This window comes from Podarcis raffonei, chromosome 6 (assembly GCF_027172205.1).
Source record: "Podarcis raffonei isolate rPodRaf1 chromosome 6, rPodRaf1.pri, whole genome shotgun sequence".
Taxonomy (NCBI): domain Eukaryota; kingdom Metazoa; phylum Chordata; class Lepidosauria; order Squamata; family Lacertidae; genus Podarcis; species Podarcis raffonei.
In genome coordinates, this window is record NC_070607.1 from 55,200,218 (window position 1) to 55,225,565 (window position 25,348).

A 25,348-nucleotide genomic window follows, 5' to 3' on the forward strand; every position below is an offset into this window, starting at 1 on the left:
TCTTAACTACTGTTGCCATTATTATTGCTGTGTGTTATTTTCCAAGGGAAATCATTCAAAAATCTTTTTTTTAAAAGAAATCAGTATTATACTGATCATATGTAGCAACAAGGAAATTATTCTACTTGGCATTACTGCCAAAATAAAGAAAAGCAAAAAACAGCCTGTCCTAACTCCACATAGATTCTCGTGACCTATATATACTTCTAGGAAACCCTGTCGCCTGTTATCAGTCATTCTACTTGTTTATTGCTTTTTTACCCCACCCTTCCATCACAGAGCAGCTCAGAGCAGTCCACATTGTTCCCCCTTTTATTTTACCCTTACAACAACCCTGTGAAGGAGCTGAGGCTGAGAGATAATGGCTGGCCAAAGATCATCCAATGAGATTCATAGTTGAGTGGGATTTGAACCAGAGTCTCCTCAGTCCTGGTCTGGTACTATAACCATTCCACCACACTGATTTTATTAATATCATAAGGTCTAGCTCTTCATTTAACCCTGTACACATAATTGTCAACACTCTGATCAGCTATCTTTGCCCCCAATTCCAGAAAAAGGTGGTTTCATAAGTTTCAAAACACTGTAGTTCTGGAAAGCACAGGTCTTCACAGATCTGAGAACACACTATTCTTAGCCTTCCCTTCGTCATTTATGGTCCTTCCCACCACTTTAAATATAATCTCAGAAGTGCCAGGTGGAAATGAAGCGATAAAAACCCCTCTTTCCCTCTTACCAATCAGCTGTGTTGCCTCTTTTCACTGCAGTGAGCTGATGTGGAGTGGTTTGAAAGGGCTATACAATGTGACTCTGCTTGTGCTTCTAATGTGCAAGTGTCAAAGAGGATTTCACATGAAATTCATAGCTTCTCAGGATTGTTCTTCAGAAAAGAAAGAAAAGCCCCAAACAGAAGAAAAAAATATGAGAACAAACTGTTCACTTTTAAACCCAGATCCACTCAGCATTTCAACAACATCTTTTAGTGAGAGGATTTGATGGAAGCTCAGCTCAAGCTTAAGCTTTTGTGTCATATAAGCAGCAATACATAGTACCTGTCTATAGACCATTCCAGATTTGTTGGGTTTTTTGTTTTGGCAGGTATTTTCTGTAACATGTCGTTGATGCAATAATAGTGCATTTGTGGTGGATTTATACTTGACTGTCCACACATTGTTCCACCCAGTGCTTTTTTTTCTAAAAAATAATAATGTTTAGGGGTACTCTCATTTTCCTACTCATATTGAAATACTGCCCCTCAATGAGACCAAATTTGGATTCACAAAATGTTTAGTGGTATGCCTACCTCTGCGCACCCCCCCCCCGAAAAAAAAGCACTGGTTCCACCTTTTTAGTTGTCCTGTGATGCTTCCCTAATGTTATCACATTAGTGCCCTCTGGAGGGTCACCCTTGTGCTGCAACACAACAGAAATGGGACACAAAATAAACTGGGAATATATAGTTACAGAATTTCAGTAGGAAGTTACAGGATGTGCACTGATGTGAAACAAATCAGTATGTGCACCCTGAAACTTTTGCAGGCATAAACCGTATTGAAAGTAGGATCATGCATAGCCTCTCTGATCCCGTCATGAAAGCAAATCACCCTGAATGGACTTTTAAAAGCATACCTGTGTATACACTACACATTTGAAGCATACAGTGGTACCTCGGGTTAAGTACTTAATTTGTTCTGGAGGTCCGTACTTAACCTGAAACTGTTCTTAACCTGAAGCACCACTTTAGCTAATGGGGCCTCCTGCTGCCGCCATGCCGCCAGAGCACGATTTCTGTTCTCATCCTGAAGCAAAGTTCTTAACCTGAAGCACTATTTCTGGGTTAGCAGAGTCTGTAACCTGAAGCGTATGTAACCTGAAGCGTATGTAACCTGAGGTACCACTGTATTTCCCCACCTCAAATAATTATGAACATGGTAGTTCACCCCTCACAGAGTTAGAATTCCCCAAAGCCCTTAACTAACTACAGTGCCCAGAATTTTTTGATAGAAAAATGTGCTCTAAAGGTATACGGTAGTTTGTACATAGCCCAAAGGGACCTTTTGAGACACACACAGTGTTGTTCTTCATCTGCAGTACTCTCTCCCAGTGGGTTACCTCGCGGCATTCATAAGCAGGATTCCAAAGTATAACTGGTTTCCGTCAGTTACAAACTATTGAGCATATAGCATCTCTTGCTGTTGACACAAGTGCTTTATTTTGGAAAGTCAAGATGGTGCATTTAGAAGCTTAGAGTCAAAATGGCTCTGCTGTGAACAGTTGAATTTTATACTTTGTTTTGCCTGTGTTTTCAGATCATCTGGAAAGTCTGTCTTGAGGGCAACCCAGGAGAAATAACAGGGCTAACAAAATTAGATGATGATCACTCCAGCCATGACTCTATCCCACTGTTTCACAGTGGATTGCCAATAGACCTTCAGCAGCCATGAACTACAGTTTGACGGTGGAATGGTCTCCCTTGGATGGTGGTAGACCTTGGAAATTTTAAAGCAGAGGTTGGATGGCCATCTATCATGGATGCTTTAGTTGAGATTCCTGCATTGTAGGGGGTTGAATCAGATGACCCTTGGGAGTCCCTTCCAACTCTCTACAAGTCATGCAAATTCAAGATCCATTTTAATTCAGCTGGATCCAGCTTCTAGCCAGACCCTATGAAAAAGCCCTGTGTGTGTGTGTGTGTATTCATGTTCTATCCTTTCTCTCTCTCTCTGGGGGTACGGGAGACTGACCTGGGGAGCAAGGAGAGAAGTCACCTGATTGCCACAGCACTCTCTCAAAATTCCAAATGTGCTTGCAGGCCTCAAAAGGTTGGTGACCCCAGCCTATAGGCTTTGAGTGTGCATTGAGCAAGCTATGGCAGTGAAAAAGCATGTATGAGCTTTAGTGCAGTTTTGCCTGTTAGCGCAGGTTCTCCTGTTTCAGCCATATACAGCCCAATCTTACAGGTTGTATATTATCTTGTTATGCACATGGAAATGACATTTTTAGCAAGTGTACAAAACCCATCTTTTCACATATTAATAACTGCACAAATGCTTGAATACTGTTGACCACGTGTGCATTGCTCTTATTGATTTGCACTGCAGAGCCCTGAACTCTTCATGACTACACTAACAGTACCATCATCCTTGCTTTACGCGATGTGGGTGTTTGGAAGTGCAGGCACATGTGCAGGAAGGAGTATGGCAAGTCATTAGCGTGGCCTTTCACTGCCTTTGTATCCAGATTAGAAGAAGAAATTGAAAATATCCAGTCCTCCCCCTGGCTGAATAGATGAGGTGACTGTTTACTGAAAAGCCCCCAGAGCAGGCTTTAATCCCACCTCTTTGGATACCCCTTCAAGGAGCAATGCCAGAGTAGACAAAGAGTAAAGAGGGAGCCTGGAACAGGCTATTCAGTAACCAGTTGCAGAGCAGGGCTGGCAGCAAAAATCTTCTCCAGTGTTCACCTTTGTTATCTTTGCCTGGTCAAATATATCAAAAATTTTCAAAAAAATGTTTGGTATATTTTCTTCTGCCCAGCCACACTGGAACTTTGTTTGTTTTTACCTAGAGCCACCAAGGTGCATGGTAAACTAAATAAAAGAGGAAATATCCCTTCCCCGAGGAGCCTACAATATAACTTCAAGCCAACAGAGCAAGGGAGTGGAAGTGGAAACAGTGGTAAATGGCAATAACAGAGCCGGCCCACCCATGAGGTGGATGCCCACCCCACCGCTTCTGACACCACTGGAATGCCCCACCACCACTGAGTTTTAGCAAGAGGGAAGCGTTTTGGTGTGCAGTGTTGACACTCATCTTCTCTGCAAGATGCTCTCTTCAGATGAAATGAAAAATTGCCTAGGGTGGGGAACTGCTATGTAAGAGGCCAGCTGGTTTACATCACAGAGAGAGTCTTGACATAGAAGGGAAACTTGGGATCCTCTTACAGCATAGCTTTCCTTTGAAGTATTTTTCAGGTCAATGTTAGGGTTACTGCAGGGCATGATAAATGACTGCGATTGAGGTCAAAGCGTGTGCGCACACAAACACAAACACACAAAATCGCCAGTGTAAGGAATACAAGGCAGTACCAGGCCTCTGTCCTTCAGCTGTTTCATTTTGTGGCTGTACCAGTTCTCCTTGCCTTCTCCTCTGCTGACAATGATGAAGCCATATTTTCGGTGGCTTTCTGAAATGCTACCTGCCCTCTGCAAGCTGTTTGCTGTCTCAGCAGCTGTTTATTGATTAGTGGACTGATGTAGGCACTTGGCCAGAAGCAGCCTCACTTGTCTGGCTGCTGGCTAAGGTTGGCTCCTTGTTCCAAGACCCAGAAAAATCACACTTTTGTATTTTTGCATGCAAGCATCGTTTGGCACCGTGAGCTTAAGAAGCAGCACCTCTGATCGCTGCCTGACCCCACTGCAGTATTTCTTGGCTTTAACAGGGGAGCAGATAGCTGTCTCATGAGGAACCAATGAAGGCTTTCAAGTGTGGATTAATTTATGCAAATAATTAAAGTATTGGGTCATAGTTTATGTATAGACGCATTTCTTTTCCACACATTTTGTAAGTCAAATGTGTTAACCAACCGAATACTAAAACCCAGCAAGAATGACAATGCTGTTTCCATAGCTGCTGCTGCAGCAGCAACAGCAAAAAACCTACGCACTCTCTCTTATTGCAATGCCATTTTAGTTTTATCTTAACCCTTCCCATAGGTTATTGGGGGGGGGATGAAGGGAATTTAAATCCAAATACATAGACTCATTTATAAGTGATAGCTACCAGACACCAGGCAAGAGAAAAGCATGATGACACTATGGTACAGATTGCAGCCTTATGCTGAAACTGCAGGTGCTGGAATGACTCACCATGTTCAGATTCGGGGCACACCTAGGCTGAGACTCGTTTCATTCATTGCAAGCACAGATGACACCAAGGAAAAGCTGTTTGTGTGAAGCAGCACCCACATGTTCCAGGCATGCCTCAAGAATGTTCACATAGAAGGAGGACCTGCCAGCTTGGCTAATGCCAACCTATGTGGCTCTTGCTTCACACAAATGGCTTACCTTTCAGAGCAGTGCGGTACAATGCCAGTCCCCACAGTAGCAACTACAGCAGAAACATACAGATCAGGCCTGAGAGAGCTTTTAGATTTTTGCCATGCTAGTTCAGAGCCCCCAGCACCCAGTGTAGAATAGTCTACTAGGACAAATGGGGCAGTGTCCCCACCAACTTCAGTCCACTCCTGTGAGGCTTCTGCAGGGCTATCCTCCTCTGCCACTGCCTTCCCTTGCTCTGAGAAAGGACCTTAAAGCGACTCTACATTTTTACCTGAGTTTAAAGAGAATATCTAGTCATCGCAGACAATCTTCCAGCCACCTCATCACAGTGTATTCCTCTGAGGAAGGGCCCCTACTTCCAATAAGAAGGAGGAAGAGAGGTGGCTCCTGTGCTCCAGTGAGGAAAAGAGAGAGGAAGGAGAGAGATGTGGCAGCAGCGTGGGGGAAAAGTGGTGGCGCAGAGGACAGAGAAAAGGAAGACCAGGAGCAGGGATGTCTCTCTGTACCTCAGGTGGCACAGGCTCTTGTTCCCTGTCCTGAAGTGCAGCTAGTCCAAGAAGTTCACTTGTGTCAGAACTAACCAAAGTGCTGACAGTCGTCAGATAAGCCCACACGAGCCCATCCTTGATGGAGGGGCCCATCAGGCCTTATTTTGCCCAGGTCTTAGTCAAACCTGGAGCTAGACCTTCAATTAATCCTTCACTTTTTTTTTTCAAAACAGCCAGGTCCTTTCAGTAGTCTGGCTCAAGCAATGCACTAATTGGCAAATGAGATAAAAAAAGCTGCAAGCTGTTAAGTGATTCAGCCTATTTATATCCTTCCAGAAATAAAACAAAACCTTCTACCTCAAGATCCTTTCACATATGTACAGTCTCACGAGTCATGAAATGAATTTGTTTCATGACTCAAGAGATGTGAAACAATTCTATTTCATGTGTTATGAGAGTTTACATATGTGGTAGGATTGCTGAGTAGGAGGTCAGCCTGCGCATTGTCTTCTGGATCTGCAGTACTCCTCCCCACATAGTCCAGCAGATGTTCAGGATAGCAGTTCAACTCCTGGCACAGGGAAGGAGCAGAGCCAACCACTATCATATGAGCTTGAATGGTTGGTTTTATGAGCCCTGAAATACATGGCATGTTGAATGGTACCTATTACTTATCAAAGATTAATTGGCAATGGACATTAAGATTCAATGACAGTTTCCACAAGGTCCTAATGACAACTAACGACAGGAAAGGACACAAACTGCCTACAAATAAAATCATCAGCTAATAAATAAATCATCTTCAAGATTGGCAAAGAGAATAGATCTTAATATATTGATATTGAGGTTGCTCCTCTTCATTCTCTTCCCACTAAATACTTCCTTACAGACATTTTTACACTGCAGGTTCACCCACCCTACATTGACTGTCACCCAGTGCTGGTAGACTTGGTTTGAAGGTCCTGCTTTTCCAGATCACTCCCTTCAGCCGCTGTGATGGGACTGGAATCAAAGTTGATTGCCAAGGTTGTGGTGTATAGTCCACCACTCCAGGACCATTGAGAAGATATTTGATACCCCTAGTTAAGGGTATCAACCTGGTCCCTGCCAGGTGCTTTAGATTAAAACTCATCTCAGCCCAGCTAGCATAACCAATATTCAGGGATAATGGGAATTGTGGAATCTCCTTTTCTCTATCCTTCACTTCAATCAATCAGTCTATTACAGTCAATGACCTGTATTTTCATTCTCGTCATCTCTGTCTCCCCTAGTGTTGTCCTACTCTTCCTTCACCTCTGATTCCTCCTGTTTCCTTACTGTCATGAAATTTTCTTGCTCAACAGCAGCTCATGAGCAGCTTTCAAGGGCTGCTAAAATGTAATGTAATGGCCTTCATGTTTTTCTTATGCCTGTTCAGAATCCTGATATGCTGATGCTTTGGTACCATCTTTGAGGCTTTATTCTTTTTCACTGCATGATCTCACCAATCAAGAATCATGTAATGAACATCACAGTTCCACATAATGAATCAGATGACATTTTTTGTTCTAATTGCAGTTGTGGGTTGGACATTGTACAGGGGTTTCCTAGGTATTTGTAATTTTGTTCCCTACTAATGTTTCCTAGCAAGAGTTTGGCCCTGATCCAGTTCTAGTCGTATGTAGCTAAACATGAATGGTTGGGGATGGGCATTTGCATGCAAACTGAAATGCTCATCCCATTGAAAAGAGTACCATATGCATTGATTCCCTCTATGGTTTGACGTATATTTAGATTTCCATCTTCATTGCATTAACTTTTGGCTGGATCTGCATTCGGTTGAGCATCCAAATACACATTCCTCCCATGGGAGTAGCCAGGATTTTTGTTAGGAGGGGACAGGCCTTTTGTTAGGGGGGCATAACCTCACTTTGCTAGATATTTTAATTTATTTTTATTGATTATGGGGGCAGCTGCCCTCCCCCCCCCCCTTGGCTGTGCCTGTGATTCCTCCCACATTCTGCCCCAACTGTTGAACGTAGGTGCAATTAGGTTGGGAGAGGAAGAATTTGCCCAGGTGCCTTGGCGACAGGAATGTCTCCCTCCCCGCTCCGCACAACCCCTACAAAGCTGAGGGAGCACATTTCACAGCAGACCAAAACATGTTCCCACTCTCGTGTTTTGACCTCAGCACTATCTTATACAGAGCATGCCTGTAGAATACGAGTAGCCATTTTCAGGTAAAGGTGGGAGTAGGGACGGCATCTGGCTGTGATGATACATGCTGCAATTGTCATCCTCCACCAGGTGACAGCTGAGGCAGGTGGATAAACAGAATCCCAAAATGGGGAATGAACATGTTCACAGAGTACAGATGGTGTCATGCTGTGTATGTGTAGGGTAGTGGGCATTAGCAGCATGTGGCTGGTATAAATTTAGCCTGTGGCAGCCAGCAATTACAGAGGGGCTGGGAAATTAAACTATTTTTTCTTTAGGAGACTTAAATTTCCTGAATAAAAGAGGGGAAGGGGAAGGGTGGAAAATAAAAAACTCTGCCGTGTGTGTTTGTGTACTGAGTATGTTTACCTGTGTGTGGATAGCGCATAGTGTTTTTGTGCACTCTGGTTTCCGTCATGGTGTACCATTGCTCCAGAAGCAGTTTAGTCATGCTGGCCACATGACCCAGAAAGCTTTCTGTGGACAAATGCTCGCTCCCTCAGCCTGAAAGCGAGATGAGCACTGCAACCCCATAGTCATCTTTGACTGGACTTAATCATCCAAGGGTCCTTTACCTTTTTACCTTTACCTTATGTGTGCATAGCAGAGCATGGTGTAATGGTACAGATATGCTGCTATTTCCATGTTTGTATTTCAAAACCACAGGGAGGTAATTCTGTAATTTTTGCAGCGATGCTATTAATATCTTTCATTTCTTAGCAAACCTTTTGAATTCTGATTCTGCTAATAAGAAAGTGTGTAGATCTGTGTGGATCCTCAGGAGCCATGTAACACTTCTCACATGAGCAAATCTATCACGTGCTGTCCTGGTTTTATTTACAGTGGTACCTCAGGTTAAGTACTTAATTCGTTCCGGAGGTCAGTTCTTAACCTGAAACTGTTCTTAACCTGAAGCACCACTTTAGCCAATGGGCCCTCCCGCTGCTGCTGTGCCGCTGCCGGAGCACAATTTCTCTTCTTATCCTGAAGCAAAGTTCTTAACCCGAGGTAATATTTCTGGGTTAGCGGAGTCTGTAACCTGAAGTGTATGTAACCTGAAGCGTATGTAACCCGAGGTACCACTGTATAGTTAATGAGGCTTCACTGGTCTAAATGATAGCATGTATATTTTTTAATGTGGTTTTTAATGCGTCTTTGTATGCACACATGTTGTGGAATACATATCTCTGTGAGATGCCACACCTTGCAATGCTTGCTGAGTTTACATCCCAGCTGTGCATATTGCTTTGTTTATTACGTTGAACCCAGCTGGGTTCTGGGAGCTACAACTGCCTCAATATGTTCTACATTGCTATGTGTGCATGTGCTGCAGTGTCAGTTGCTGGTGTTTACATGTGCAGGCATGCATTGCCAAGTAAGTCTCACTCTCTGTGCACTTACACATAAAGCTATGCCCCTGTGTCAACATGCAAGGGACACCGGGAGACGTTTATTTATAAGACAAGCTTGGATTGGTAGGTTCCTGAGTTATATCACTAAATCCCTTCCAGGCACTGTTAGTTCCACTGCAGTGAGCTCTTAAAGCCAGCCTTTGCAACAAGCTCAGAAGCTCCTGTAACCATTTCAGCACAGAATCCAGAAGGCTGGAGCCTTATGCCAGTCAGATCTGCCAAATGAAAGGCCCTCCCCACCCCCAAGAAAATAAATAGTGCTCCTACTGCAAATATAAAGTAATAGTGCTGTGCATTAATGGATGATATTCCATGCCAGCTCAGAGCATTTGTCATTACCTATTTGGTCAAGAGGTTCTGCATCTGCTTTTGGCTACCAAACTATTGGCTCAATAAATGGACCCTTCATCACCTGCATAGTACCTTAGAACTGTTCCCAAGACTGCAGCCAGCAGTCAGTGTTACAGTCTGATTGCCACTGCTCTAGAATCTGCATGGGTTGGCATTTCTTTTCCAAGCACTGCTTCTGTCCAATACAGCCCTCATTTTTCCAGCCAGGATCTCTGCCTGTGCTGTTTTGCCATTTCTAAAGAGGCTCATGAAAAAAAAGTTTATTTCTGGGTTGAACAGAATGATTTAAGCAACCATCACATTCCTTCAGAAAGAGGCTTCATTTGCCTTTAAAATATCTTGTTCACATTTTCAGGTGAAATAATGGAGACATGGAGTTGTTTCACCACACACAGGGAGAACTATCACTGTCTCTGATACATCATATGGCCTCTTTAGCCTGATACAGCTTTCTGGAAGTGGTTTTAATGGACATAGTAGGCACTGTTCTGCAACATGTTATGGCATTTGTTCATTTGTTCCTTGAGCAAAATCTACCCCACCCCCAAAAAATTAACTGAGAATGTCTTAATCACAACAAAAATAATTGTGCTAATCTAGACTCAAATGTAGTCTGATTCTACATGTCTGCAAAGTATTTTGCATAAACATTAACACAAATAGTAATTAGACCCTGCAGAGGTCAGGGATTCTCTAAGTTTCAGAGCTGTGCAGAAGACATTTTTAGCAGTTGTAGCTGCCCTGCTACAGTTTTGCAAGAATTAGGAACCTCCAGACTGCCACCGTTTTCCAGTAAGGATTCAGGTGCACACCGGAACATTAGGTTTGTGCAGTTAAAGTAGATTAAAGCACCCTCTTGCCCTAGGGCCACAAATCCAGAAAAGGGACATTTTATTGTTAGGGAAATAATGGGGAAAACATTGAAAAGTGTGGGAATGAATGAATTGTTAATAGGAATATGTGTAAACAGGAATAAAGTAAAGGTAAAGGGACCCCTGACTATTAGGTCCAGTCGTGACTGACTCTGGGGTTGTGGTGCTCATCTCGCTTTATTGGCCGAGGGAGCCGGTGTACAGCTTCTGGGTCATGTGGCCAGCATGACTAAGCCGCTTCTGGCGAACCAGAGCAGTGCATGGAAACGCCGTCTACCTTCCTGCCGGAGCGGTACCTGTTTATCTACTTGCACTTTGGCGTGCTTTCAAACTGCTAGGTTGGCAGGAGCAGGGACAGAGCAACAGGAGCTCAACCCGTTGCAGGGATTTGAACCGCCGACCTTCTGATCGGCAAGTCCTAGGCTCTGTGGTTTAACCCACAGCGCCACCCGCGTCCCTAATGTAAACAGGAATACCTGTAAATAAATCAAGGTAAACGCACATTGTCATATAAGCACTTCATAAACAATCCAGACTGGACATAGGCTATCCACAGCACAGGGGCACAAAGAATGCATCTGTTAAAATGCCTTCTTCTGCCCAAAAATTCAAACTGTAGAAGACTTGCCCATCTATTTAAACCTGGCCATCCTACACATAGGTGAGCTGGGGTCACTGACTGAGAAACCTCCCTTCCCATCCCAGCCCTGTCTCCCACTCTCTCTCTTTCTCTGTGTGTGTAAGTATGTATGTTTTACAACAACAAAAGAACAACGTTATTTACAAAAGGCACCATTATTATATGTCCAAATTTCACGCATTGGCAAAGGTAGAGAGTTAGATGCAACCTTTTCAATAAAAGAGATAACAGCACTTTACTCCTTTGGATGATGCCGAAGGGTTAAGCAGCTTGGCCTTTTCACATTTCTCTGAAGATCAGCACAGATTAGGTTGAAATGTCTCTAGAGAAGCCTTCCCCATTGTGGTGCCTTCCTGATTATTTGGACTGCAACTCCCACCAGCCCCAGTCTGCATGGAAAACCCCACAATGGGGAAGGCTGCTGTAGAGGTTGTTTCCCATTAACCCCACCACCCGACATGGAACAGAACAGACCATCCTACTTTAGAGAAGGCAAGAAGACATGCATCAATAAATCTTGGTCATGGTATGATCCCCATCCTAAGCATAGCATTCCTTTTTTGAAGGTGTTTTGCCTTACCGTGTGAGCTAATAGTGGTTCATTCCTGACTGACAGCAGACATATCATTCCTGATGTTGTATAATGTAACCTTAGACTTGAGCAGGGCTTTGAAGAGTGATGTTTTTATGAAGTCTATAGAATAAACAGGAATAGATGTGTCCTAATAAGATGGGAATGTGATGGGGGAAGGGTACAATCTATCTAAGCTGTGGTGTACAGTTTATCTCCCCCAACCATTTATCTCTCTCCCTCTGTGTGTGTGGTTCTTTTAAAAAGCCGAGGACTGGAGAAGATGCTTTCCAATTCCAAACACTTTCTGCCTGAATTTAATTCCGCTCTGAATTTATTGCAGACAAAGGGGCAGAGAAGGCAGACTGGGATTGTGAAGGGAAAGGCAGACAGAACTGAGACACAGCAGAAGGGTAGGGCATGCTTTTGTTTCCTAAGGGAGCAATGGAAGTACTGTACTGTATCCTTGTATTCCCAGCTTCTTCATTTCCACTAAGCCCCTTCTTGTCCCTCATGCATCCCTGAGCGGCCCCCATTGTTTGCTTGAGAGATGGGCAAGGGACACTTAATATCTGTGACCATCTGTTCATGTGAGCATTTATGTTGACAGTAAGCGCCAGCCACATGGGAGGCCTTCCATAGCAGCCACCTCACAGAGCTTGTTTGCAGAGTCACTGACCTAGCCTGGGATGGCAACATTTTAATAGGCTGTAGTAAATTCAAAGAGCCACAAAATGACCAATGGCTCTTGCCTTGCCATCTCCAGCAAGCTTTATAATTTGTATCCTGGGAGGACGGGAAGGGTAATAATTATCCTGAGCATAGGAAAAGAGAATCTAGCCTTGTTTACTTCCATAGGCTGCTGCATGGGACAGAAACACCACTGGGATCAGCTTGTCAAACTTCAGCATATTCTGTGTTGCATTGCCATTAATGGAGATAAAGAGAGGGAGCTCCTATCTGCTTCAAATGCTGTGTGTTGTGGGCCTGGTATTTGTTTATTTGCGATTTGGCAATACTACTAATAATTCAAGGAAATGGGTACATTGTATCTTGAAGGATGCGCCTTGAAGGATGGAGGGCTGCAGGAATGTTAATTTTGCTCTAACAAGAAGCCATTTTTTTCTGCAAAGAAACCCTGAAATGTAGTGCTTATCAAGGACAAGACCTGGAATGGCTTCCACACCTGGAATGGAAGGGGTGGGTGCCATCTTGTCTTGGCAAAATGTCTTGGGCCAGCCATGGTTCCTTTCAAAGTTTGCATGATCTTTCTCCTCATCTTTTCTTATCCCTTGCAGTGCATGAGGTCTGCAGAGTGGCTGAACATTTTGCCATAAACCCCAAGGGCCGCAAACCATGTCAGGCTCCTATGATGAGTCTGCGGCATCTGCTGAGGAAATAACTGACAGTTTCTGGGAGGTAAGAGTCCCCCCCGGCACAAACCACATACGTATCTTCTAAAGAAACACTGGCTGAGGAGGGAGGCAGCATAAAACAGCCCCTCCAAGGTCCAACCAAAGCTTCCCTGTTGGCCTCATGCAAATGAGATTTCTGATTGGTGGTCCTGGTTGACACTTGAACCCAAGGTTCTAGAGAAGGGAAGTCATGCATTGCCATAGGCTTTCAACAGCAGTGCAGTGGATTTTGCAGAAAGAAAGGGTAGAAGATGGAGAGAACCTTCTGGAAAAAAGCAGTGTTGATCATATACAATTTGCTCTTCTGATGCTTTTCCTTCTAGAAGATGTTATCCCCACAGCTCAGACACCTTCTTAATACTTAATTTCTAAAGCAAAAGTTTCCAGCGCTCATGAGCTTCTGGGAGTCATGCTTCTACCCTAGAATCTCTGCCTTCTAAGCCTTATAATCTAGCTAGTTGTAGTTACTCACTGGTTAAAAAGGGGCACATTTTGCTCACATGGCTGGCATCTGCAGAATGGGCCCCTTATTCTGCATGGGGGGGGGTTGCAGTCAAAGGGGACAAAAGTGACCTTGCTAGTTGTATTAGTGTGAGAGCAATTAGTGATCTGATGGAATAGGATCATCCATCTGACCAGTCCAGGAAGTTTTGCCCTCACCTTCAGTAGAGTAAATCTAATTGGCTAGCTAGCACGGTACCATCATCACATTCACTAAATGACCCCCGATTCACTGATATCATGTAGGGCAGCAGTGGGGAACATCTGGCCCACAGACCTAATTGGGCTTCTCCATTTGGCCAAACCAGGCCATTTTGGCCAAGCCATACCCTCCTGACATCAGGTGTAGGGTAGGTAAAGATGCAGCTGGGTCAAAGGGGTTTTTCAGACGGTGCTGATCAGCAGGTTGGCAACACTTGTGAAGCCCCATGCACATCTCTTTTCAAGCACAGAGAACCAGCTGATTGTTGGTGCTTGCAAAAGCTCAGTGCACTGCACTTTGCAAGCAGTGATCCACTGACTTGCCTTGCAAGCCCCCAAAAGCAGCTGATCATGGGGACTGCAAAGAGCTGTACAGGGTGCTGTGCTAGCATAAACAATCATCGGATTAGCCCCACCCACATGTCAAACTTGTGGCTCATGTTGGGTTGGAGAGATAAGAATCTGATATTCCTTTTGCTCTCCTGGTTGCTCAGAGCCAGGCTGGTCTCCAGGACTATCTCTGGGACTACAGCTAGTCACTCTTACCATGCAGTTGTTCATGTGTCCGGCAGGTAGGGAACTACAAACGGACGGTGAAACGGATTGATGATGGTTATCGGCTGTGCAATGACCTGATGAACTGTGTCCATGAGCGGGCCAAGATTGAGAAGGCATATTCCCAGCAGCTGGTTGATTGGTCCAAACGGTGGAGGCAGCTAATAGAGAAAGGTATTTCTCCTCCATACTGGGGTGGGGCAGAATGGAGGAGAGCAGATGGGAAATGGAAGAGACAGGAACAGCAATTTGCAAGGTGGCATCAGTCCTTCCTCCCCACCCTCTGTGTAATGTAGAAGAAGAATGTTTCCCCAGGAATTATTTTAGATTAATTATTTTCATCTAATAGTAAAAGCTATGCTGGGGCTCTGTGAACAAGTTGCTGCTGCATGGGCTTTCCCAGACTATTAGTTGTTTATTCAGAAATTTATTGTTTCCAAGTACACATTTGGCCCAAGAAGCTTTCAGTAAACAGATAAATTAGAATGATAATGCACAACAAAGCCCAACATATTAAGTTATTCATAAAATGAGTCAGATCAGCTAAAACCTCATGAGCTTTGAATAATATTAGTCAAAAAAAAAATATTATTCAAAAAAAATATTATTAAAAAAAAACAAAACCTCATGAGCTTTGTAAACACAACAAGAGTTTTTAAAATCTTGCTTCTTTCTTGCAGCCTGATGACATGCATGTTTACAAAGATGCAAGCCCTACTGTGTCCAGTGGGACGTACTCCCAAATAAGTGTGCATACAATCACAGTCCATTGTTGATGCATATTAGTGCAGACCCAGTGCCAGCAGCAGCATGATACCCTGTTCTGTATAACTACAGGCAGCATGGAGAATAGCCTCTAAGTTGTGTCAGGATATACTAGGCAAAATTAGACCTGATGTGAGAGGTCAGTGATCAGGATCTCTCCTGGGTGCTTTTGGGCTGCTGTTTGTTTGTTTCAAGGTCAATAGTCCAATGCAACCTCTTTCAAGCCTGGAGGTGGTCTTGAACCTTTACTCAAGAGTAGAACTATTGAAATTGGTGAAAGTTGGTGAGAACCAATAATTTCAGAAGGTCTACTCTCAGTAAAACTGAGTGGAATACTACCCTCCATAACTGACACTGGGGAAGTGGGTGGTTAACCCTCTTCTGGTACCAGTTCCCCAGTCTTCCAAACAGCCACATGGAGCTGTTGATTACACACAACGGAGAACACAAACTCCTGAGAAATTCTGGTTTTGGGGATTTGGGTGGTATTCAATTAGTAGCCCTCCTTTGACAAAGGCATTGATCATTGAAACAGGAAGGGGGAGAATTTGCTGCCTCCCTCTAGTGTAATCCACCCCCCCAAAAAAAAAGAATTGCTCCAGACTGACCCTCCTACTCCTGTCTCTTGGTCAAAGAAGAATAAGGGGGAATGTGTACTCCACTGCACAGCTTTCACGGAATTAAATAGAGAATAAAGAAAAATGCACACAAAATGGTTTGGCACATGAGATGGAGGGGTTGCCTTGCTGATAATGTGGGTGGGTCCCCTGCCTCAATAACTATCAACTGCAAAACTATTGCACAAGGAACAATAGTCTGGAAATGCTCTAAAACAGGGATGGGAACCTGTGGCCTTCCACACATTGTTGCACTGAGACTTCCACCCTCCCTGACCATTGGCTATGCTATTTGGAGCGGATGGGGCTGTTGCTGAGTCCAGCGGCACCTGGAGGTCCACAGGTTTCTCAGCCCCTGCTCGAAGAACTAGAGGGCCTAGATATTGTTCAAGTCTCTTGTCACTATGTACTTCTCAGTTCTCTGCCACAGTGTTCCAACCAGCAAAATGGCAAAGGTTACAGTCCCTTAATGTATTGTGAGTGCATTATGAGAGTGTGTAGCCTGCAAGGGAGGAACAGGGTGTTATTTCAGGATGCCCAATGGTCACCCCAGCCTTGCTGGTGCTCTCGGTACATAGGCCCACAGTACGGCAGTTTGGAGAAAGCGTGGATGGCCATAATGACAGAGGCGGACAAGGTGAGCGAGCTGCATCAGGAAGTGAAGAATAGCTTGTTGAACGACGACTTCGAGAAGGTGAAGAACTGGCAGAAGGATGCCTTCCACAAACAGATCATGGGAGGCTTCAAGGAGGCCAAGGAAGCAGAGGATGGTTTTCGGAAAGCACAGAAACCCTGGGCCAAGAAGATGAAGGAGGTAGGAAGGGCTGGAGGAGGAGAGAAGGGCAGAGTGACTCATGAGGTCAATCTTTTTATGGAGGAAAGGAACCCAACAGCTTCCTTGGGCTGTGACTGAGAGAGCATCCCCATCCCATTTTAGCCACAGAACCCTAACATGGGATGTGGGCAGGAGCCTGTTTTATCTTAAGGGAATCAAGTCATACCTGCAAGATAATATAAATATCACAATGTGTGGCACAAAAAAGGATCATGTTGCATATGTATCCAGTGTCTGTAGAGCCCTACCTTCATGGTTTAGTTTATACTTTCGTAGACCTAGATGGGTCTCAGTGTAGCTAAGGGACATCCACACACACACACACACACACACACACACACACACACCTGGGAAGTAAGAAGTACTTGTCAGTTCTCTAGTAATCTACATATAGCTGTAAACCACATAATTTGACTTTGCAGAACCTGATGAATTCTGAAAACCAGAGTAACAAGAAAACTCAAGTCTCTAGTCTTCATGCCTACAGAGAAAGCATTGCTATGTCCTTGTGCAGTTTACTACAGTAGTCAGATTGGATTTCAAAGCACAGAGTTTGGATTTTTTGAAAGCATGGGCAATGGGCTTTATGAAGGGGGTGGTGGATTTGTAATGGAGAGGAATTGTTTCCAGCAAAAGTGAGCATTTCTGGCCTCAATCTTACTGCAGCAGTTTCATAAGAAACAGGAGATAGGAATGTTGTACTGGGCCTCAGCAGTCACCCTTTCCTTCTTTTCTCAACTCAAACCAGCTGGAAACAGCCAAGAAAGCGTATCACCTGGCATGCAAAGAGGAGAAGCTCGCCATGACCCGAGAAGCCAACAGCAAAGCTGAGCAGTCCATCACTCCAGATCAGCAAAAGAAGCTGCAAGACAAAGTGGAAAAATGCAAGCAGGATGTGCAAAAGGTAGGAGTGACCACCAAGGATATAGACAAATTGACACACATGGAAATTTCTCCCTTTGAACGCAACCATCTTCCCATGTAGATAAAGGCGCAGACAAAAAAAAGTAACTAATGCACGCACAATGTTTTACAGTATGTGCATGCACACTCTTACACAAACATGAACAACCTTCCTCATCCTTACACAAAAGGCCCTTTATCATCCTTGTCCCTCTGCATGCCTGCCCCCTCGTCTGTTGTGCTCACATCCATATTCTCTTATCGTTTTGTTTCTCTCATACAGCAGTTCACACCATTCTCACATGCATCCACTCATGTACATCCTACTCATCTTTACACATGCACTCCTTTTCTTGGTCACATGACCCAGGTGTAATTGACAGAGCGGTGTGGAGTCATGCAAGTCTGCTTTGCTCCTGCTTGCCCTTTTTCCTCCCTGGTCATCGACACTGCAACGCTCTCAGTAGCACGCAGGGATGGGGGAACCAGAAGAGTTGGGAAGAAGTCCATACTCCTACTTCCAATGTGCCTTGGCTTTGAGGAAAGCTTTACATATGCTTTGGTCCTCTGTAGCTGGCTTACAAAATTTTCACTTGCTAAGACAGGAGAAGCCTGCAGCAATGGGCAAGATCATTGGGTTCTCTTCACCAACAATTCACTTCTTACCTCGCTGTTGCTTTTATGGCTCTAAGGCAGTGAAAAATAGTGTGGGCTTGATATCTCCTGCCCTGTGCAGCATCTGCCAGTCTCTCTCCTGCCTCTCCCCACTGCTGTGAGGTGAATCTGGTGACCTACTTGCTGCTACACAGGAGCTGGAAAAATAATTCCTCCATAATGCTTTACTGCCCCAGAGCTGGTAATGCAGTTCTGGGCACTGGGCAGGATTCACCTAACGAACCCCATCAGCAACTTTCCTTGCCTCTCCTTCTTGCTGTATCCCCTAAAATTGGCTCGGGGTGTGTGTCAGGAGAACCACCAGAACAGCATGGTTGGGGGATTGTTCCATTGCTTCCTTGATATCCACTGTCTTTGGTTTCTTTCAGGTTTCTGAAACATATACGCTAACTGAACCTCTTTATCAGGTCTTGATACAAGTTCATGCATGGCTCTTGAGCAGTCCATAGTGAACTTGGGACTTCTGTTCCCATCCATTTTTGTAATGAGCTTCATCAACAACATTTATTCTTTTCTGAAGCAATGCCACAGAGCCTTCCAGAAGTCTTCTCTATAGATGGCTGCAGCTGACTTAAATTAATTTTAATTCAGCGCTGCTCTGAAATAAGCCTAGGCAGTCAAAACCTTACATGGTGTAGGTCAGTGTTACTATATTGAAAACAGTGGAACTAGACATGTTTAAGCACACTGAATATCCAGCCCAGAAAGCCTGCCTAGACAGGTCTTGCTGTGGGAACAAGGTGCCGTTCTCAGTAACGGGATCTTAATCTGAGTCCCCTTTTTGTGTCCACAGACCCAGGAGAAGTATGAGAAGGTGGTGGATGAGCTTAGTAAGTGTACCCCACAGTACATGGAAAGTATGGAGCAGGTCTTTGAGCAGTGCCAGCAATTCGAAGAGAAGAGACTCATCTTCCTGAAGGAGGTGCTGTTGGACATCAAGCGGCACCTGAACCTGGCAGAGAACAACAGGTAACATATTTCCCCGAGGTTGCATCCAGGTTTGCTGCACAAGGTTTGCTGGGAGGTTAGACAGTGTTGGCTATTTATTGTGCATTCATTCTGATGTACTTGTGGAGAGATTATATGACATTGCAGCAAGCAATGGTTGCCCCACATTTTCCAGTGTGTTTTTCCGTCACTTTCCTTATCACAAAAAGTCTGATATTGAGGGGGGGAAAGGTTTTTTGTGCAAGAGCATCAAATCAACTTTTAACTGGGTAACATGAATTTGCCAGAATGTGGTTGAATCCCACCTGAAAATAGCAGCAATCTGGAAGTGCCCTGAAACAGCCCTGTAGAAAATGCCCCCATAATTTATGTGAAAGGGATAGTTCTTGAGTAAGCACTTGGAGCTTCTTCCCAGCCTTGTCAACTTCCTTTTCATTCAACTGTGCATCTGTATGGGTGCGTCTCCTGCACCCAAATCAGCATTTTAGCATCATATGGGAACTATGGGGGAAATTTCTCTTAAGAAAACACAACACACGAGAGTCACACACTGGCATTGCACCTTGGGCAGTCTTCACTGGCTCAACTTTCATCTCTGGTTACCATACAGACTGTTCCATGACGAGATCAGTAGTTGCTGGGGTGGGGAAAGTTCTCATTTGCTAGCAGTCTCAAGCAGAGGCTAGTCAGCCATCTCTTGTAGATGCTGTAGCTCCTGCATCAAAGAAGCTGCTCAAGATCAGGGATTAGAGCCCTTTGTGAAAGTAATGTTTGAAGCAGCTTACACTTCTCCATTAAATAAATGGGTCTCTCTCTCACACATCCTCTTCTGTCTACCTACTTACAGGAGAAGCGCAAACTGATTCAAACAGCACTTTTGCAAAGCACTTTTAGAGAGTTCCTGTGGTCCTGTTTCAGACTCTGGAGGCTGAAACAGGAACATGGGACTGTCTTAAAGTCCTTTCAAAAAAGGAGACACGTAAAGGAGAAGGAGGCAGCTGTTTCAAACAGTGTTTTTGCAGGCTGAAATAGGAGCATGGAGGCTGCCTTAAAGCCTTTTGCAAAATAATTTTGCACACCGGTCTTTCTTTCTGTTTTTTTTTAAAATTCTCTAGATAATTTCAGGTGTCCCACAGGCCTTACAATGTGAGACCCTCTAGAACACTGCCTGCAGTCAGCTGAAGTTGTAGAGTTGTTAAAGCAGAGAATGTTGGATTTAGAAAATGCCTGAAATGAAGCATTTAACTCTTAAAAACATTCTCTGCTGCTCTAGAGCTCTTAAATGTTCTGCATGCAGCATTTGGGAGAGCCTCAGTTCTTGAGGGCCTAGTGAAACAGAGATTTATAGGAAAGCAGAACAGAAAAATGCAGAAATAAGGTGACAGAGAAATGCAAGCCTTTGGAAGGACCCTGATCTGACTTGGGGAGGTTATTAATACTTCAACTTGGGGGGGGGAGTCCCCTAAAAGAATAACCCCAATTCCCCTTGTTATTCATCCTCCTCACAGAGCTGATGCACACTCCTGTCTAACACCAATCTCAACATGCTGCACATGTAGATCCAGCCATAGAAGGAAGCTGAAGAGAGAAGTGTTGGCATTCTCATTAACAAGCTTCTAGTATATCTGTCAGGGCAGCAAGGGGACATTCAGTGGCAGAAGCAAATTAATTCACAATCCCCAAACAGCCAGTGCAATGTCTGAGCAGATGTGTGCTGCGTTAGCAGCAGCAGTGTTTATTTTTCAAGTACCAGAAGCATGCCTGGTTATTTTATATATATACACAAAATTTGAACTGAATAATTGTGGGGGAGTTGGGTAATGTGTAATTTAGTAAATTCTCCATCCACAGTTGGGGAATATGTATGTGAGTGAGTGAGTGAGTGAAAGAGATCTCAGACTGCCTTTTTTTTAAAAAAACAACACAAAAACATTTGATATATTATAGCTATTGTTTAGAGCTGAGGCCTCCAAGGCTGGGAGAGATGGCTCTCAGTATCCCAAAATATGTAACCGCGGATGAGATGACAGTGAGTTTGTGTGTTACTGTGCAAGCTTGAAGCCTACCAAATGGTGGCTGTGAGTTTCAAATCTTGAGAGCCACCCTAAACTAGGAGGAGGCCTACTGGAGCTCATAAAAACATTGGGATATTTTTTCTTTCAGAAATTCTATACAGTGGTACCTCGGTTTACGAACTTAATCCATTCCAGAGGTCTGTTCTTAAACTGAAACCATTCTTAAACCGAGGCGCGCTTTTCCTAATGAGGCCTCCCGCCACCGGTGCCCTTCCACCATTCAGATTCCATTCTTAGACTTTACTTTCACAAACCAGGACACTACTTCCGGTTTTGCGGCATTTGTAAACCGAATAGTTCTTAAACAGGGCTGTTCTTAAACCGAGGTACCACTGTATTAGCTAATGCAGCTCCCGCACCCAGCAACAAGCTCCAAAAGTTCTCCCTGCTGTAAGAGCTGTAGCTGGAAATCTAAGAGGGATGAAAGCTTGAGCCAGTTTCTATGGACTGTCTAAATAATTTTCATAAGCACAAAGTATGTTTCTATCTGCATCTTGTGGATAGATTGGTATATGTGAGGTGGTGGACAAAATGCCTATCATAAGACCACTGCAAGGAAAAAGTTGGTTTGGATTGCACAATCCTGAATGTAATCATAGTGCAAAAGGTCATAAATGTGTCAGGAGCTAAATTGATTGATTGATTGAAAAAACTTCTACACTGCTTAATAATTCAGAATTTTGAAGCAGTACACAAAAATAAAAAATCATATATGCAGTAATACAGTTTTCTCCATCTCCACTATACCAACCAATATCAATGATAATGATTATTATTGATTTATTATTTATACCCCGCCCATCCGGCTGGGTTTCCCCAGCTACTATGGGTGGCTCCCAACATCATCATCATCATGTGATAAAACATCAAACATTAAAAACTTCCCTAAACAGGGACTACTTGGGTGAACAGGAAAGACTTCAGAATCTGCTGAAAACATATAGCAGTGATATGATACACCCAGAGGATAGCTCCTCAAAGACAGTAGGAATAAGCCCCAAATAAAGAAGGTATCCCAAATAAAAATGAACCATCATTGCTTGAAGGTAAAGAACCTGAAAGCTGGATCACATGATCTCTCTGAAATTCCACAGAGGTATTCTGTGAAAAGGAAGGATTGCCCATTTCCTGGTGTCCTTCTAGCTGCAATGAAGGGACTGTGAGCGAATCATAGCTTAAGGCGACCTACTTTGATACCTTCCAGTAACTTCTCCATTCATTACTGCTAAGGAAAATGGACTGTCTTTAGAGATAGATATTTTACAATCTTGCTTAAACAGCCAGATTTTTTGGTAAGGATGCTCAGACACCTCTATAATGAATCACAGATGGCATAGCAGCAAAGTCACACTGCCATCCACCTTGCACTTCAAAGCCAGTGCAGGTCCAATTTATGTGTGCTGCTTGCGCCCCCTTGTGCTTAATTAGAACAATTGGAGTGCTCAGATTTCCTTGGTTATAGATGATGAGCGCAAGAGGCTGCCTTAGCTCAACGTGGTCTACACTAGCTAGCAGCAACTCTCCAGGGTTTCACAGATAAAGAGGAGCCTTTCCTAGCCGTATCTTAAGATGCTAAGGATTTAAATTGGGAGCTTTTGTATGAAAAGCATGTGCAACAGCCCTTCCCCAGCTGCTGCTTTTGCCACATTACTCATGCCCAGTATTGAGAAGTGTGTTTGCTTGTATGTCTGTTTGAAACAAGCAGTTATGCTAAGGTGTACCGTGAGCTGGAGCAGACCATCCGCGCAGCCGATGCGCAAGAAGACCTACGGTGGTTCCGCAACACTAGTGGCCCAGGAATGCCCATGAACTGGCCTCAGGTAGAGGTAAGAAACTGTCCTCTTACGCCGAAACCAGGGGTGGCTGCAATTCTGTAGCTCAGTATAATCTACACCAGGGTTTCCCAAACTTGGGTCTCTACCTGTTTTTGGACTGCAATTCCCATCATCCCTGGTCCTGCTAGCTCAGGATGAAGGGAGTTGTAGGCCAACAACAGCTGGAGACCCATGTTTGGGAAACCTTGGTCTACACTGACTAGAAGAGTCTTTCTGGGATTTCAAACAGAGTTGTCTCCCATGCCTACCTGGAGATGCAGTTGATTGAACTTGAGACCTTCTACATGCAAACAGGTTCTCTACCACTGAGCTGTGACCCTTCGCTTTATGTCAGGTAGGCTGTAGCCTGCAGATTCAACAGCTGCTAGCCTCAGTGGGTCTCTTGAGCTTTGATATTCAGAGAAGCAATTTGCCACCGAATGCTAGCTGCTGAGGAGCAAGAGCAGGAGAAGACTACTGCCTACGTGCCCTGTTTTTGGGGTTCCCAGAGGCACCCAGTGGGCCACTGTGGCAGAAAGGAAGGCAAGATGAAATAGGCCTTTGGTCTGATCCAGCAGGGCCCTTCTTATGATTAGAACTGGGGGTTAGGAAAGCAGTGCGACACTGTTAAGAAATCAATGGTACATTTCCTTGGCTGCAGGAGTGGAACCCAGATGCAGCAGCACAGCCAGTAGCAAGGAAAGAGAAACCTCAAAAAAAGAATGAAACAAGCAACGCATCCAATGCCAGTGGGGGTGGGGAGGCAGCAGCACAAGCTGGGGACCGTGGCAGGTGAGTAGGCCAAGAATCCTGGGAACTGGAGGCCATAGAGTGCCCTTGTGCTTAGCCATCTCCGGGGGCTTTGTGCTATAGTATCGGTTCTCATGGTGCCCTATTGCATTGCCAGCGTGAGCAGCTATGAACGCAGCCAAGCCTACGCTGCTGAGTGGTCAGACGATGAGGGCGGCAACACCTACAACTCCAGCGAAGCCAATGGTGGTGCCAACTCCTTTGAGGAAGAGCCAGCTGCGAAAGGCGTGCGTGTACGAGCTCTGTATGACTATGACGGGCAGGAGCAGGACGAGCTGAGTTTCAAAGCAGGTATGTCTTAAGATTTGCTAAGTGGTGATGGCTGAGATGAACAGATGACAGATTGCTGCCTGGGCTAGTGCTGTCTCACGGATACTGGCCACAGCCTCCTGGTTATCTATGCTCTGGTAACCTCAAGGTTAGATTACTGCAGTGTGTTATACGTAGGGCTGCCTCAGAAGACTGTTCAGAAACTTCAGCTAGTGCAGAATTCAGTGACCAGGCTGCTCACTGAACAAGACAGGTTGAGCATATTACACTGATCCTGGTTCAACTGCACTGGCTACCAATTAGTTTCCAGGCCCAATTCCAAGTGCTGGTTTTGACCTATAAAGCCTTAAACGGCTCAGGGTCTCTTTCCATATGCACCTACCTGGACCCTGAGATCATCTTCTGAAGCCCTCCTTCATGTGCCTCCTCCTTGAGAGGTCCAGAGGCTGGCAATACGAGAACGGGCCTTCTCTGCAGTGGCTCCCCATTTATGGAATGCTCTCCCCAGGGAAGTTCACCTGGCTCCTCCATTATACACCTTTAGGCACCATGCAAAACCCTTCCTCTTTATTCTGTTTTTTTATATAGATATTTTACCCTGTGAACCGTCCTGAGACCTGCAGGTATAGGGCAGAATGCAAATTTAATTGGTGGTGGTGGTGGTGAAAACATCATAGATGTTCCTGCAGCTTGTACATATGTGCTCTCAGAGGTGCTGCCAGGTTCGGGAGGACTTCAGACAAGACACTTTCTGTAGGGTTCCCATATCCCCAACCTTTCATACCACCACCTGTTACCTTGGCCTCCCCTCCCTCTCTGCCACTGCTGTTCCCCTTTTTGTGTTTGGTGGGTGACACCATTTGTACCTAATATTTTAATGTAAAACAGCCTTGGGAGACTGAGGGCTTATGGACACTACCTTTTGTGCTGCGCTTCCTAGGCACGGGTCCAGGATTTCTAGGTCTGTGTCTCAGTGGGGGGGGGGGGGTGCATGCACACGTGCACACATGTCTGCCCCACTGCTTTCCCCAGGAAAACTTGCTATCAACCCTGAATTGGAACAAATGGCAATTGGGTTTTCCATGGATTGCAATTTGTTCCAATTCAGCATTGAAACACAAGTTTTCCCAGCAAAAGTGGTGAGACTCACAAACCGCTCTAACACAGACCTAGAAATCCTGGACCTGTGCTTAGAAAGCGCAACACAAAACAAAATGTCGATGTGCTCTGAGAATTTGAGGATAGCAGAAGGAAGGGGACCTTTAGGCTCCCCCCCCCGCCGCCCCCTGCAAACCTTTGTCCTGCTCAAAATCATGCAGCCCATTGTTTCTCCCTGCGCAGAATTGCACAAGGTTAAATATGTGCTGAAAGCAGC

The 25,348-nt window shown here is 44.6% G+C and overlaps 1 protein-coding gene across 4 annotated transcripts in view; it reads left to right on the plus strand.

Annotated features, from left to right (window-relative positions):
* The window catches only part of PACSIN1 (protein kinase C and casein kinase substrate in neurons 1), a 64,460-nt gene that overhangs the window by 38,403 nt on the left and 709 nt on the right, over nucleotides 1–25,348 (plus strand). For 2 of the 4 annotated variants that reach the window (XM_053393043.1, XM_053393041.1), the window contains exons 2-9: nucleotides 12,888–13,008; nucleotides 14,279–14,435; nucleotides 16,222–16,457; nucleotides 17,227–17,382; nucleotides 18,850–19,025; nucleotides 22,782–22,905; nucleotides 23,555–23,685; nucleotides 23,801–23,994. In XM_053393043.1, coding sequence (XP_053249018.1) covers nucleotides 12,946–13,008; nucleotides 14,279–14,435; nucleotides 16,222–16,457; nucleotides 17,227–17,382; nucleotides 18,850–19,025; nucleotides 22,782–22,905; nucleotides 23,555–23,685; nucleotides 23,801–23,994 — 1,237 coding nt within the window. In that variant the 5' untranslated portion in view covers nucleotides 12,888–12,945. Of the gene's footprint in view, nucleotides 1–11,932; nucleotides 12,003–12,887; nucleotides 13,009–14,278; nucleotides 14,436–16,221; nucleotides 16,458–17,226; nucleotides 17,383–18,849; nucleotides 19,026–22,781; nucleotides 22,906–23,554; nucleotides 23,686–23,800; nucleotides 23,995–25,348 lie in introns of all 4 variants that reach the window. The other 2 variants (XM_053393042.1, XM_053393044.1) reach the window with 2 other exon arrangements.